Source organism: Balaenoptera ricei, chromosome 2 (assembly GCF_028023285.1).
Source record: "Balaenoptera ricei isolate mBalRic1 chromosome 2, mBalRic1.hap2, whole genome shotgun sequence".
NCBI classification, from domain to species: domain Eukaryota; kingdom Metazoa; phylum Chordata; class Mammalia; order Artiodactyla; family Balaenopteridae; genus Balaenoptera; species Balaenoptera ricei.
The window spans coordinates 110,945,024-110,961,801 of record NC_082640.1 but is presented as its reverse complement, the minus strand read 5'-3'; the positions used below and the strand labels follow the sequence as shown (position 1 = coordinate 110,961,801).

Below are 16,778 nucleotides of genomic sequence, written 5' to 3'. Positions count from 1 at the left end.
TTGCCAAACTTTCTGTAAAGGGCGAGATAGGAAACGTTTCAGGCTCTGTGGTCCTTATGTCTCTGCTACAACTACTCACCTCTGCCATTACAGAGCGAAAACAGCCATAGAAAATACACAAACTGATGAGCTTGGCTTTGTTACAATAAACTTTTTTACCAAAATAGGTGGCTGGTTTGATTGGCCCGTGGACCTTAGTTTGCCAACTTGTGATTTAGACGGTAGCAAGAATGCAACAAAAAGTTCGTTAATAGTCCCTTTGGGAGACATTTTCTAGTTTACAAATTTGCCTTAGGATTGTATCCTGCTTCTCTGATTCCAGAGGACAGATAGGATCCTAATAGCAAACCCAGAGGTCAGCAAGTATTTCCCACGTGCTCCCTGTACGAAGTGTCTTGAGCTGTGTTGGACACCAGGAGGTACCAAAGCCACATCCTCAAGAAGGGTCGGTGAGATGGAAGACATCACATACAGGGAATCTATGAGACAAAGCAACCTGACAGAGCATCACTGTGCCAGCAAAACCACAGCGTTAAAAAGTTCTGCACCAACTGTCAGACAGAGAAATACAATGCAGAGAAGCACGGGTAACAAGCACAAAGGGAATTCGAGAAGGGAGATATAAAATGGGGCTAAAAAAATGAAGATCTGAATCAGGGTTTAAACCACACGTGGGATCACAGAGAAGCTAAAAGTCACTTTTAAATTGAATTTTTGTGAATTAAACCATGTTTTCCTATTCATTTTTAGAAATGCTTTACCTTTTCTCTTTTTTAAAAAATATTTATCATCTCATTTAACCATTAGAACAATTATATAGAGATAAGAACTATTACTATCCTCATTTTGTAGATGAGAAAACGGAGACTTAGAGAGGTTAAGCTGTCCAATTTCAGTATGACCTAGAACCTACTATATATCTTATCTTCTTTCCTTGATTATACATGAACTAAAAGAGGCACTTGGTCCTTTGATTCTAAGTTTCTCTTCTTTTTTTTCTGCCTACCTTTTCCCTGTCCCTGGCAAATAGCAAATGGTCTCTAAAGAACTATATATGCTAAATAACAATAGTAGATGTGTTATTCACTATGCTGAATCCTTTCATGGCATGAATAATCCCCATCCTGGCTAATTTGTCAGAATGCATCATGTTTTCGAGAGACAACAGGTTTGTAGTTTAGTTATAAGGCATTAAATCATCCACTCACTGTTTAGTCCAAATTCAATTCAATTAAACACTCACTTTAAGGTTTCAGTTGACATTTGTAGGTTATAATTCTTCTCAGTTTCAGGCAGCTTTGAAAACTCGACAAGGCAGGGGTGTTGTCTTTTATTGTCATCCCGTATCTAGGTGACAACATAAGAAAGAATATAATTTAAGTTTTGACAACTGGCACTGCCTTGGGAAACAGAAAAGGACACGCTTTGAAACATGGCCCAGGCAATTCATATCAGGCAAGACAAAGACAGCTATTTGCTGATGGGCAAATAGACGATCTTCTCTCTAATAAATGATACACGCCGTCCCCAGGCTGCCAGTGGCTTGTGTTCTGTGGATCGCTTCTAGTCAAGCGTCTGCATTCAGAACATACATTCCCAGAGAAGCTACTTTGTGTGTGGTAGCCATGCTCCTGCCGGTCCAAAACTCATGGAACCACAGTGCCACCGCAGGGTAGCATTCTTCAGAACATAAAGGACTACAGAATCGGGGCCAGCACCGTCCCATAGAAGCACAAAGTCAGCCACCAATGTGAACCACATTTGTAATTTCAAATTTCCTAGTAGCCATAGGAGAAAAGCAAGAAAACAAAAAACAAAACAAAACAAAAAAAACAAAAAAACCAGGTGAAATGCATTTTAATAATGTATTTTACTTAACCCAATACACCTGGAACCTTACCATTTTAACAAGTAATTAATAAAAGAAATTATTTCTGAGCTACTTTATATTAGTTTTTCATAGAAAGTCTTGAAAATCCAATGTGTATTTTACACTTACAGCACATCTCAACTCACACTAGTCACATTTTAAGTGCTCAGTAGCCACATGTGGCCCATAGCTATTGTATCGGACGGTGTAGATCCAGACATTAACTAATTCATTCATTCATTCCACAAACATCTGTTGAATGTCTACCATGTGGTGGGCAGTGAGCTAGACCTTAGGAGTTCAATGGTGAGCTGGGGTAGCCCCAGCCCCACGAAGGATACAGTCTGATGGAGTAGTAATACAATCATCATAGAAATAAATTTACAATTGCAATTGTAATTCGTTCTCAAAGGAGAGGTTTGTGGTGTTAAAAGAGCATACAGCAAAGAGGTGGTCATATATAAGGAGAATATTTATGGGAGCTATATCAATATATAAGTGCTAGAGTGCAGGGACACTTTCAGTAACTAAGCTGGAATGTGCATAATCTGAGAGTGTCAGGGTTGTAGGGAGCTTCAGAATCACAGATCCTTCTGCCTTCAGACATGACCTTACACAAGTCACAGAACAAAGTCAATTTACATCCTCTTTGAAAAATGTTTTCTAGTGAAAGAGATTCCTTAACCTCCTCTGCGTGTCCATGAATCTTAGTGATGCATCTGAAAACCACACTAAACAAATTCTGCTTCACAACAATGAATCAGCCTCTTTTCACTAGCCATGCACAGAGAACAGCTTTTTCTGAAGGGAAAGGGAGATGTGAGGCTCTGAAGGAGGAGCTAAGGGTTGACCACAGTCGATATTCCCTGAAGAAAAAGACCAGCATCTGGGAGTAGGAAGGAGACAGGCTCCTGGGTCTGTCTGTGCAGAGCTGGTCTCCCCAGCACTCCTGACTGCAGTTCAACGAACTCCCAAGCAAGGCTGCTGTACTCAGTGAGAGCTGGATGGGAGTCAGTAAGAACCAGTGGGTTTGGGCTCATGAGGTTTGTTTCTCATTTGAGTCTTTGAAGAACGCTTCCAGGTAACAAGGCAACCTAACCCTCCACCCTGGCCCAGCCACTCAAACACATACCTTGCCAAAAGTCCAGCCAAGCTCTATTTTATTCATTCCCCAAAGCTCGTGGATGTTTTCAGCCAGCCTGTCTCGGATCTTCTCTAGGTGAGGTGGTAAAACAACCTAAAAGGAAAAGGAATAAGTGAGAAGTCAGAACTGCAAGAATCAACTGTATTGAAATCTGTCATAAAATCTAGACAGATCATGTGCCCCAGTTGAATTCTCTACACATCACCCAGGAGGGGCTACTTCTAGAGATTCCTTCCTCTCTTGGCTGCCCCTGGACCGTATCTCCCCTTCCTCTATGCTCTCTCCTTGGGAGATCTCATCCACCTGTAGATGGCCACTCCTGACCATCCAGTCTCCAGCCATGGTCTCTCCTGAAGTTCAGACCTACTATTCCAACTACCTGCAGGATTTTCCCACCAAAGTGAACTCAGCATGTTATTCAAAGCTGAATTCATTATTTTTCCTTCAAAACCTTTTTCTTGTCTTATTTGTATTTTCTCTTTTCGTTGAATGGCTCCACCATAAAGTCATCTTAGTGTCTTTTCTCTTGGCATTACATCCCCCACCAACAACACCTAATCAGTCACAGAATCCAACATGTTTATTTCCTAATCATCTTTCTGAAGGTTCCCCTCCTCTACATCACTCAACCCCATTATTTTCTACCTGGACCATTGCAAGAGCTTTACAACTGGTCTCCCCAACTCCCTGCCAATCTGTTCTTCACACTGTGGCCAGAGTGATGAGCCCATGACAACACAACCACATCAAAACACTCTCCTCCTGAGCACCTCCAAGTGCCCCTTGACGCTCCCAAGACACAGACTAGATGTATTAACCAAGCATAGAGTGCCATTCTTCAGTCCTCTCGTCACGGTCCTCCCAAACACATTGTTTCAAAGCTCCTGAAATTCTCCCCAAAGGTCACACTGTCGCTCAGTTCTGTGCCCTTGCACACGCAACCTTAATTCTTATTAGTACTCCCCATGATACACATAATATGTATACCCCCCACCCCCATGCCACATGGCAAATGACAAAGACCTTCTCCTTGGACCAAGCTCTAGATGGATGCTTCTGAGCCATTTCTGACTAGGCTCGATCCTTGGGCCTTGTCCTCAAGATCCCAGTTTTAGCTAGAATCTTGCTAAATCAGTTTAGTGACAATCCACACCCTTGATATGTGATCACCCTCTATGTCTCATCAAACTTGTTCATCCCCCATCCTCCCCCAGGTGATATCGGATCTATCTGACCTGCCCTCAGCAAGAATCCTGTTAGATCAGTTTAGCAAGAATCCATCCCAACCCCTGATGTTCCTCTTAGTAATTTTCCATCACTGACACGTCCACCCCACCCCCACCCCAAACCTGCTCCTTGGCTGTAAATCTCCAGTTGTTTGTGTTGTATTCAGAACTGACCCCAGCTCTATAGTGGAGTTCCTTTTCCCCTACTGCAATAACTTCTAAGCAAAAATCTGTCTTTACCTCTTTAACTGCTGTCCAGCTCTGGTCTTAATACAAATTCCCTCAGTATTTATCCTTCTGGAGTTAGCTCAAATGCCTCACTACCTTTTGGAGGTCTTCCCCAGGTACCTTCAGGGAAAGTTTCTCTGTGTTTTCCTGGTACCTTGCTCATGTCTCTCCACAAAGGTCACAAACTGGGGACTCAAATTTCTCTTTTTTCCCCCTCTTTCTTTAATTTACTACTACTACAATTATAACAATAAACAATTTTTTATTACCATTTTCATTTATTAGTTGATAACTCCTAAGAAACGGGAGATTTCATATAAAAATCCAGATTTCTAATCTCCTTTGACCAGTTGAAAGATTGCTAACATTGGCCCCACACTTTTGCCTGGCAACTAGTCAGCTGGGGCTAAGAAATGGGCCCCTGCTTTAGGAGGGCCTGCACACTTGACCTGTTTCCCTTCTGTATCACCTCCCTGGCTCCTACAATTCTAGCTCTATTATAATGATTATTAGTGTTTCCACTACTTACAAAAATCCCAATTATTTTCAAGGAGGGGAGCTCATGGAAAAAATGTATATATTTTTTTTTTTGTAGAAAAAGTACATCAAGTCAGTGATGTATAAGGAGACCACAGAGAAAAGTAGCAATAAAATATTTTAACTATGTGTCATAACCACTATTGGCCTTTCAACTAAAGACACTCTTTTAAAAAAAAACCAACTTATTATTGAAAAGTCAAAGTTAAGTGGCATAATGTTTTGATAAGGAGCAAAGTGGGGAAAATTATTAGCAAACAAATGACAACTGTATTTGAGTTTTACTGGTTAACTAATATAATCTGTTTAAATTAATCACAGCCTGAAGGGGGATTTCCATGTGAAGGAACCACTTGCTTCAGCAAAAGGGGGAAATGTGGAAAGAAGCCTCCACAAACAATCCTACATCATAATTTCAGTGACCTCAACTGGTGACTAGATGGGATAGAGTAACGTTGGCTTGGTAACTGCCTCCTGGGTGTCTGGGGCCTGAGACTGACGCCCCCAGGGAAGGCTGCTAGGAGCTGGGCTCCTCCCCCGCAGCGCTCAGCAAGGGCCTGGGGGTGCTTCAAGCACTGGACACAGGTAGCACTGAAGGGCAGGGATCTAGTCAACAATACTTCATCTGCAAACTGGTTAATGTGCCCCAAGCAGGATGGAGTTGACTGCGTATCTTGTATTTAACTTCTCTTTAGACAATAATTTCACAGACTGATAGATTCTAAAAAATTACAAAGTCTAATTCAAGATAATAAATTGCACCTTTCCAATGAGAACTTTCTTATTATTTGATTCCCAGCAACACTTCCCTCATTCCAGGGTCTATACAAATTCAGCTTTGGGTCCAGACATCAAAGTTCATCTGGCTCGTTGATTTATCTCCACTCTTTGATTTTCAAATCTTCTATTCTGTATGTTTAGAAACTCTTCTCACTCTGGTCCAGCCCTCCTTTCCTCCCTCATCAAAACTTCCCTTCATTCTTTTGAACTCTCTTTGAGGCTTGCTTCCTCCAGGAAGCCTTTTCTGAGTAATACATACATCTCTGATAACTTGGTAAGGAGGGCAGCACAGAGAAGTAGAAATCACGTCCATGAGTACAACCTCTCCCTGCTTGGGCACTAACCACCTTGTGTCCACAGAAAAGCTAGTTTAGTTCTTTGGCCCTCAAACTTCTTATCTAAAATACACAGCAAGCAGATGATCCGATTCCTAGGATTACGTCTGGCTCACAAACTCCTACCTCGTTTCCTATCAACATTCTCAACTCCAGCTACATTCCTGGTGTTGTACTAGGCTCTGTGAAGCAGGCAGAGAGACACTGTGATTTCTAGACAATGAGAATTCACAATCATTAGCTACAGGAGGTAAGAAGCAGACGCATGACCACGCACACAGAGCTGAATGTAATAGGGTCATACAGGTATTATGGGAAAATATACTCTAGAGACCATCTACAGGTTAAAAGAGCCATACTCCTACAAACTATTACCCCAAGTGCCTCAGAGACAAGGTGCCTTTACATTTATTTTCTCTAACATCTAGAATAGTGATGTGAATGGCACTGGCGTGGCAGAGGCACTGGAAAGCTGTTGTATGCTCCTCATCATAACTGTCTGAACGTGTGTCTCTCAAAACAGAGACCCTGGGAAGGGAAAGAAAATGTCCATTTCGAAGTGAGAGAGTGGCATGGCCTTATATATACTACTAAATGTAAAACAGATAGCTAGTGGGAAGCAGCTGCATAGCACAGGGAGATCAGCTTGGTGCTTTGTGACCACCTAGAGGGGTGGGATAGGGAGGGTGGGAGGGAGACGCAAGAGGGAAGAGATATGGGGATATACATATGCATATAGCTGATGCACTTTGTTATAAAGCAGAAACTAACACACCATTGTAAAGCAATTATACTCCAATAAAGACTTTAAAAAAAAAAACAAGAAAATGTCCATTTACCAGCACCTTCTGAGGCCTCCATGCTCTCCCCTGCTGCTTTCAGTTTTACTTCCCACTCTTCTCCTACCTGCTCCTCCTCCTCCAAGCATCCAGCCAGGAGAATATTCATTGCCACCTGTCCCTATTTTGTGTTTCTACTTCCAGGCTCTTATTCATCCCATTCCTGTTACTTTACCCCTGGATGCCCCTCTCCATTTAAGTTTATTAAAGGTCCTGACTGAATGCCATCTCTCTACACAGACTTTTAGAAACATTCTAGCATAAAGAATGTCTGTAGCATTTATTTGTGTACACGATCATTCTGCATATTACATTTGGACTTGAAAAAAAAATCACACATTAGCTTCTTATCTCTTCAACTTGGTTGTGCATTCCCAGAGAATACTGTCACACTTCTGCCTATGCCTCACAGAACCTAGTACAGTGCCTTGCATGTAGCAAGTGCTTAACGTGTTCATTGGTTGCAAAATCCTTCAAGAGCTCAATTGCCGCATATGGTGGAAACGTGAAGAATAATGGTTGTTCACACATCACGACAATTCTGTAGAATGTATGATAAGAATGTTTCAAAGACAATGCAGCAAGGAGGATTTAACCCTATTACATCATCTCCATGGGCTGCCTTCTGTTGGCAGCTCAGACCTACCTGACTGGTATCTATGGGGCACGGAATGAAAGAAGCTTGGGAGAGGAACTGGGTGGTACCCAACAGATCTCGAACACCTTCAGCATCACGTTTATACTCTTTGACGGGCTCCAATCTCATCTTTTCTTTTGGAAGTAAGGCTTCGTAGCAAGGGGCGTAGCCAGAGGGAGGCAGGAACTTAAATTCTCCGTGACGTCCCCCCATCAGGAAACGTACTCTGCGTTATTTGGAGAGACCAGGAAGAGAGAGGTTAAAAAAATATATGCCAGCCCAAATAAGTGAAAGTTAAAGATCAGCTCTCCCTACCCAAATTATTTTTTTGGGAAGTGAATGATTTCAGATTCATCACAGCAAACACTCTAAAGTACACAACAAAGCAGTGGAGAGAAAGCTGACTGTCAATTCATAGTGCCTGTGATTCTCAGTTGACCATGTCAGCTAAGTTCTTAAAAATGAACTTATACTTTAAAACCACTAGATTTTAAAAATCAAGTTCATCCTTACTCTAGTAGGGGAATCATTACTGTAGATATTATTACTACAGTTTGAAAAGAGTAACAGTGATAATGATGATGACATTATTTTCTGAAAAGATCACATTCAAACTACAGCATGAGAACTTCAAGTCTTTTTACTTGAGAGAGGTTACTCACACAATGATGAAAGAAAACATGATATAAATATTTGGGGAAAATAGGACATTCCCATTTTAAGGTGCAGGTAAAAGATCAAGTAACACGAGAGTATTAAACAGAAATGGTATACATGCCAAGAGGCTTTAATAGAAATGATAACACTGAAGAGGCTGCGGTTCCCCAAAGCAGCCATATGAGGGCGACTGTGAGGAAGCATCAGCAGGTGGTTACAGCCATGGGGGTGCCAAATAGGCATCAAGTGTTTGCTCACTAGGGTCCCAGTGCCTTCTCAGGGGCACCACTGCCTTGCTGCCATCCAGGCCTGATGCTCTGGCCCACTCCAGCAGTGCCCACAGGGGCCTCCCAAGGAAGAGGGAAGGATCCTTGGGGGGCCACAGTCATGGCAGGCACTAATTACCAATAAACTGAAGTCTTTCAATATTTTAATTCAGCATTCTGGCTGAATTTCAGCCCCATATATATTATTAAGTTAGGGTTAGGGTTAGAGCCCACAGATCCTCTACAAGAAGAGGGTGAAAGTGAGGGTCATAGGCTCTTAGGTTTGGGACTAGATATATAGCTTTTGTAGATCAACTTCAACCATATTAAATTGATGAGAAAATATGACTGCAATTTTAAATAATTAAGACATGGCAAGATACACAGCCCTGCAGAATCAACAATAACTTTACACAGGAAAAATCCATCCATACACATAGCAGCTACACGTATTCACTCCCTCCCTCTTTCCCTCTGCGTAACAACTATTTACTGAGCCCATACGACTTGCACTGTTCTCCATACTGGGGATTCAGCAATGAACAAAGAATACCCTGTCCCTGGTGTCACAGAGCAGGCATCCAGTGAGACAAATAGGATAATTACTGATTGGGAGACATCTGATGAGGGAATAAAGAGGGAGACTGAAACAACTCGGGGAAGGAGGAGAGTCCTAGATTGGAGGCTACAAAGGCTTCTCCGAGGGGGAGATATTTTTGTTAACCCCGAGGGAAAAGGAGGAGCCAATGAGTTCAAAATCTGGAGGAAGAGCATTCCAGGCAGAGGAACAACACGTGCAAAGGCCCTGAGGTAGGGAAGAGCTTGGGTGGAGGGCAGTGTGAGTGAGAACACGGAGAGCCCAAGGGGCTAAGAGATGAGATGGCAGGGGGCAGGGCTAGATCAGGCAAGGTCTCTGAGTTGGAATTTTCTTCCCGGTGAGCAGCTTCTGAGGGATTTTAAGGAGGAAGAAATATAGGATTCTTCTAGCTGCTCTATGTAGGAGGCACCTGACACCAATCTAGTCCCAAAGAGACATGAGGGGGGGTTGGACCAAGGTGATGAAAGCCAAGCTGGAAAGCAGCAGTTAGATCCCAATTTTGTTAGGAACTGGTGATGGAGTGAGCCTGTGTGTGTGGAGGGGGGTGAGGTATATGTGGGAAAGGTTATGATCTAGCAAAGCTCTAACAACACTCTCCACTAGATCTCATGTCCTTTAACTGGAATATTCTGGTGGGGCAGCCTTGCGAGAGAGTCTCAGTGTTGGCTGAGTAACTGTGATTGTGTGTAGCCTAATGATAAAACTGGAAAATGAAAATCTCTCTGAGTAAAAGACATTTAGGATTTTTCTCCCCTTCCCAATATAAACAAAATTTTTATCCAAACAGCATTTTATAAAATGCTGTTGTAAAATTAATTACAGAAATCATATGAAGCCTCCAACTTTCCCATTTTAAACTAGTAAGCAACAACAATATAGAATTAGAACCACAACTGTCCCTTGTGAACGTTCCTACATTAAATGTTATATGACAGGGCACGATTTATGTGTATTAAGACTATGAACAATGATATAAGAACAAAATTGAGTCATTAGCCTGCAGTGTTACTAATTTAGTAAAACTTCAGGAAATAATGACTAAGACTTAAAATTTATTGAGAACTTTCCAAAATTCAGTTGCAACATAACAGATTGTGTTACTGACATGCTGAAACTATGGGATAAAACTAAATTGTTTTGAACAAAGAATTTGTGTGGGAAGTTTTCTGCTTCTCCCTTCTCACTGAGCATCCTTCCTGTGAAGAGCTGAAGCTTCCTGGGAGCTTGTACAGTAACTGTATTCTCTGTTACTCACTAGCGTACGGATTCCAAGGCCAAGCAAATGATCTCTTATGAAGCCGTCTAGATGGATTTAATTATTCATAAGCTCTCTCGCCAGTTCCATTTAGTCTGAACACTTCTCTTATGTTTTAAAATCTGCTGTTGTCTTCTGGATAGATAACAAATCAAGAAAGGTGGAAAGCCGTGTAGCACTCAGGGAGAACAATGCTGCTTTTAGAGTCAGTTATTAAAAGGAGAATGATAATCTGGTTTTACAGCTTAATCTTATCACCTTGAATGGCCACAAAGACTGTAAAATGAAAAATTAACGTAGCCAGAAATCAGCGTTTACTGCTTACTGAAGCGTTCGTCTTCCAACGCCATTATGCTGTGCTTCAGTGGGTAGAAGGAATGGTTCTGGGTAGCTTCCCAAGTCCTGCCAGACAACAGCCCTGCCATCTGTGGCTCCTTCCCTCGCTGCCCAGAGTCTGTGGGAAGGGCTCCAGCAAACCACCACCAATACTGGTGGTCCTCATGAACTCCCTCTGAGACACCCAGATTGTCCAGGTCAAAGGAAATAATGGGGATCAAATACAGGCTTAAAGGAAACAATCAAAAGAAAGAAATAAAATACCTGAAGCCCACCTTAATTATTTGAGGATATTAAAACGGGATCCCCTCTGTCTCCATTTTAGCAGGAGTCCCAAAGGCAACTAATTCAGACGATGCCAATATTTTCTCATCCTGAAGTGAAGTGCTGGACCAATTATGAGGATCCATCAAAAAACTATGAAACCTGTTCAGCTTTAGCCCACCCCATACCTCCACGCTGATAAGAAAGGTAAAGAATTCATTTGGAGAAAACCATCAGGGAGAAAGGGATGGGAGTTCTTTCCCATCAGGAGTCAAATGAGGGCTGTAAGGAAGTACTCAGAAGTTTGTGAGCACCCCCTGGATGTAGTGAGGGTCATATCTGCCTAGTGATAGTGAAGAGTAGAGGGAGAAATGAGCCAGCTGCCAGCCATCAGAAAGGAATTCTGGCCGGAAAGGCAAATGACTGAGCAGAGATCAGAAACCCAGGAGCTGGGGGAGGTAGGAGGCCCATGCAGCTGGAGGGGGAGGGGACGGGGGAGGTCTGGGGTCAACCAGAAGGGAGCAACCAACACAGGTGGTAAAGCCAAGTCAAGGGAACTGAAGTTGGACGCTTCCAGCCTGGTGCTCTCCAAGAAAGCTACAAAAGAGCCTCAGAAGAGAAAGAAGCAGCAATTGTGCAACTGCTACAAAAGTCCTGATGCCACAAGGCAGCTGCACCAACTCCATCAGATGTGCCCATCCCCCAGTCATCTTGGGTCTGGGCTGGACCCTAGACTCCAGAAGGGCATGAGAAAGGAGCTAGCTAACTGAAGAGGAGCCTGACCTCAAACTGCAGGGGGAGTCGGGTAGGGCTCAAATATTAATTGGATACAAATCTGGAGTTTTTATACTACTCAGAAGATGGAATTTTTTTTTTAAAGTATTGGCAAGATGGTTCCTGGCCTTAAAAGAAGTAATGAAGGCTATAGAACTCGCCCAAGAACTTATCCAGGAGTCCAGAGCATGGATTTGAAGGGGTGGAAAGAGAACCAACAGAAGTTACACCTATCTAGTCTACTTCTTCCAATAAATCTGTTATCTGGCACTTACTGTTTATCTTTTAAACCCTTTGAAATTTAAAAGATTTAAATTTCCAATTAGAATATAAACCTCTCTTCTCTAAGTATATTCTTCCCTGCTCCTTGGGTTCCACTGACTCTCTCAGCATCGCAAAAAAATGTTAAATTGAAAATAAAAAGATAATTTAAGAACGGAGCTCATTAAAATTAGTTCTTCTTTACCCTCCAATTTTTCTCTACATTAATAGATTTTAAAAATCAATTTCATTAATCAATTTAATCTCTTCCACTAAAGCACATGTATCATCTTCTGGGGTTCTTCCTATAACTCAGACATGCCATCGGCTCTCCAAGGTTTTTTTTTCTTCCTAAAGTGATTACAGTCAGTGACTGTGTCCTTAGATTTCTCCACTTTAGAGATGAGTAATAGCTTCAGTAATAGCCGCCTGGGAGTAGTGAAGTTTGAGGATGTGTAGAGGAATTTTTTATTGACTAATTTTAAAAAAACAGAGAAAACTGCATTGAAAAATCCCCACTAGCATTTCCAATTTCATCTTTTAAGATTTGTGCATTTTTGTTTGCCAGTTTGCAGAAGACATGAGAATACCTATCACAAATCCCCAAGTTTGAAAGACTGATCCATGAAAAAACAATAGAGTAAAAATCAAGACAAACCTTTGCTATGCTCAAAAAGGATGACTAGGTTTCCTTATTCATAGCGTGCTAGCAAACTGTGAAATCATTTTAGTCTTACTAGATGTCCCATTATTCTTAATGAATTCCTCCCAGGAGTTGGGATGGCGTTCCAAAGAAGAAAAAGATACAGGCTGTGGTTAGGAGGAGAAAGAATTAGCGAGCTTCTGCTGACCTAAATTCAATTCATAAGTCATGATTCATAATTGCATCTTTAGTCCATATTGCTAAGACGGGAGAACAATTGGAGTTATGTATGTTCTCACATTCATATTTCTTTCTGGCCAGTGTTTGATGAAAGCCCAGGGCAATCCAGCCAGCGCTCATCATGTTCTCTGCAAAAGTATATTTATCTCAGTAATAATTTCCACAGCATTGACCACAGCAAGCTGCAAATAGCTAAGCTACTGGTTACCTGAATTTTAGCCAAGCCTGGTGGATACCAACAGAAAACAAACAGCAACCGCAAATACCAACCATCTTTGGATAGTGTTGCTTTTATAAATGAGAAAGGGCTGGTAAAAGAGTTACATAAGAAGATTAAGTAGATCTACGGGGAATTTAACCATAGCTATAAAATATATTCTACTACAGTGACTAACTCATCAATTTTCTGCAAAACTAAAAGTAGCTCCCAAATTTCACTACACACTGTGGCTTCTGCGTAATGTTCTCCATGTGGCCCATGCCATCATACCACTTGGCAGGGTGAGATTACCTTTTAATAAGAGCTTCCTGGTATTTAAGTAATTCAACTTTTGGGTGGGCTCCAAGGTACACATGCATCATCCCAAATTCTGTCCCAGAATGAATAGGGTTGTTACACTGAGGGCCTGTTACACTAATAATACCCTCCACAAACAAACCACAGTGAGAAGGAAACTAACGAGGCACATTCATAATAGTTAGAAAAGAGAGCACATATTGATTTGTGGATTTTATTAGTAATGACTCAGGCTGCTTTTGACTTCACTGTGGGTAAATCTAATTGAAAAAGATTTTGCTCTCCAATGACTGCTGGCAAGGACAGCCTAATCAGGTATTATTAACAACATAGTTTGTAATTATAAAAATAATTGTGGGGTCACAAATTCAAGACCATGACCTCAGTAAAGACCGAGGAGGAAAATGGGGCCATAGGAGAGAAATCTAATTTAGAGGGCTCACAGAAGTTGAAAGTAAACATGAGAAACAATTCTCAATGTTTGTATGATGGGAGAAGAATCTCTTTCTAGAGAGGAATAACCTTGTACCTTGCTGGGAGGGACACTATGGAACTAGGCAAGTACTCTACTATATTGGGTGAAAACAATAATTTCTTTTCAATTTTGTTATTAAACACATTTATTTTCAATAAGGTACTTTAACTTGGATTAATAACTTGTTTTCTCTTTCTAGCTTTTTGTACAACTGAACTAAAGTAGTACGGAGAGGAAGTGCTGGGTTTCCGCACCGAATCATATTTTACCAATTGACGTAAGAGTAAGTACTGGTATATTGATCTCATTTGCTCATAAGTGAAAATAAAAGAATTGGCTACTCCAAGACAGGACCAGCATTGACCCTGAGCAAAGACATCGTGTGACGGGCTGGATGTATTTCAGTAAAATGTATTTCCCAAGTATGCAACCAACTGTGATTCCATCTCTCCTCAGACCATATCAGGTTCTGAGAACCAAAGACAGGAATATGACACAGGTGATATTTTCCTGATAGAAAGGAGGCTTAAGAGACATCAAGTCCCCTGATACAACTTTTCAGCTTACCCTCATTCAACTGCTATGAGCAAGAGGTTCTTATGTCTAAGCTGTTAAGTTTTCAAGTCAACGCATCTGGACCCCTAGTTCTTAAATTCTCTCAGCAGTTGTGCCTTCTAAATGTGTTAGACGTCTCATTGTTCTTATCTTGGAACTCTGCTTCTTTTCTCCTGTGCACTGAGAAGGATGCATGATCTGCTGACCTAGACACAAGATACTAGAAACATCTTTTACATATGAATACCTCTCAGCCCCCTATCTCTTCCCCTACTAGCCACAATCTTTGCAAAGAGAAGATTTCAAAAAATCCCCAACAACAAAAATCATATCACACTCAAAAATTCCTATCTCTTTGAACTGAGGGGGGATCGGGTGGATGAGTTAACGATTAAAAGTCATACAACATCTGAGATCGGATATACTGTTTGCTAAACACAGAATATGCAGAAAAGTCCACTAGCCAGCAGACTGGCAAAGACCTCTTTCTCCAGAGATTTGACTTCTAGCTAAGCACTTCTCTCAGATGAGATGCTTGGGAAGTAGGTGGGCTTTCTTTGAAAATTAGTGAAACCCAGTGAGTAGGATATAGTCGAAACAAAGAAAAAAGGGAAGGGCACTGATGCGGGGTGACCAAGGCCATTAACTACCCAGGCAAATGCAGTCCTGAGAACTGACTGCTCAGTGACCTTGCTTCTCCAGGGAAGGCACTGAGCCAACAGGTGGATGATCCAAATGCTGTTACATTGGATTTAGATTTCTGCTCTTTTTCTTTACTCCTGGGGAATGGGGTGGGAAAGATGTACAATGGGGCTTCTGCTGGTTTTCCCCCTGATTGCCAGAGGGAATCAGTTTGTTCCAATCAGTTTTCTTTGTGTTTACAGTGCCTCTGTCTTTCAATAACGCTTCTTGTTGTCTACATGCTCCCTATGGATAGCAATAGGAATGATACATTCTGTCACACTTCAAAAGGGAGAATTGGGGTGAAATTCTCATGGAAATATTGTCAGCACAGAGAAACACAGGTAAAGAACTCTCAACTCTTTAGACTATAGTTCCTAAGGCTGATGTTAAGAGTCTCTGGCTTAACCTGCGATGGGCATATTTACAACCTTAAGTAAGGTTTTACTATAGTGGTTCTCCATTTGTTACAAGAACCACAAACAATGAAAATGCTTAATTTCAATATATTATATCCATCTACACGGGTATGTTTATAAATATGTCTATATGTGTGTGTGTACATGTGTAGGGATGTGTATACTGTGTTGCTATGTATGTTTGCAAACATATATTACAGGTGTACCTTGGAGATATTGTGACTTTGGTTCCAGACACCACATAAAGCAAGTATCACAATAAAGTGAGTCACATGAATATTTTGGTTTCCCAGTGCATATAAAAGCTGTTTACACTATCCCATCGTCTGTTAAGTGCACAATAGCATTCTGTCTAAAAAAAAATGTACATACATTAATTAAAAAATAATGCTGTTAGAAAAATGGCGTCAATAGACTTGCTCCATGCAGGCTTGCCACAAAGCTACAGTTTGTAAAAACTGCAATAAAGCAAAGCGCAATAAAACGAGGTACACCTGTAGTGTATACCAGCAGTCCCCAACTTTTTTGGCACCAGGGACTGGTTTCGTGGAAGGCAATTTTTCCATGGACAGGGGTTGGGGGGGATGGTTCAGGTGGTAACGCGAGCAGTGGGGAGCAGCAGATGAAGCTTTGCTGCCCACCACTCACCTCCTGCTGTGCGGCCCGGTTCCTAACAGGGGGTTGGGACCCCTGCTGTATAGTATGTATGTCTGCATATCTGTGTCAAATTCCAAAGGCTGAATATCATATCCAAAGGATAATTCTTTATTCCTAAATAGTCTATTTAATTGAGACAGAATGAAAGTTTTATCCTTTTTTGGAAAATATATGAATATGCCTTGATTTATCCATCTTCCGGAGGTACTGAGACCTATCACAGTGGTATCACTCTGGAAGTCCCATCACTTGGATACCAGAAGCTCTCAGATGGATTTTTTGTGGTCCCAGCTTTAAGTGTCTGCTCTCCACAACTCTCCTCTTTTCATGGCCTTTTCCAATGGAAACCAGCAAGATTCTAACTGTACTGATTCTAGTCTCCCACTCAATCAATTACGATCTCCTTAAAAAGCAGGGATCAAGAATGGCTAAGAAAATTTTGCGACAAAATAGTTATAATGAGGTCTTGCCTTACAAATGTTAAAATGTATTGTCAGAGTAAAATAATTAATACAGCATCCAACTGGTACAGGAAAGGGGCAACAAATACATGGAGGCTAAACAATACACTACTTAATAACCAA

General features: G+C 41.4%; 1 protein-coding gene across 4 annotated transcripts in view; it reads right to left on the bottom strand.

The window, feature by feature from the left end:
- The window catches only part of RYR3 (ryanodine receptor 3), a 553,341-nt gene that overhangs the window by 215,330 nt on the left and 321,233 nt on the right, over positions 1-16,778 (bottom strand). For all 4 annotated transcript variants that reach the window (XM_059913701.1, XM_059913702.1, XM_059913703.1 and 1 more), the window contains exons 20-22: positions 7,606-7,822; positions 3,003-3,107; positions 1,244-1,347 (exon numbers count right to left, since the gene is read on the bottom strand). In XM_059913701.1, coding sequence (XP_059769684.1) covers positions 1,244-1,347; positions 3,003-3,107; positions 7,606-7,822 — 426 coding nt within the window. The remainder of the gene's footprint in view (positions 1-1,243; positions 1,348-3,002; positions 3,108-7,605; positions 7,823-16,778) is intronic.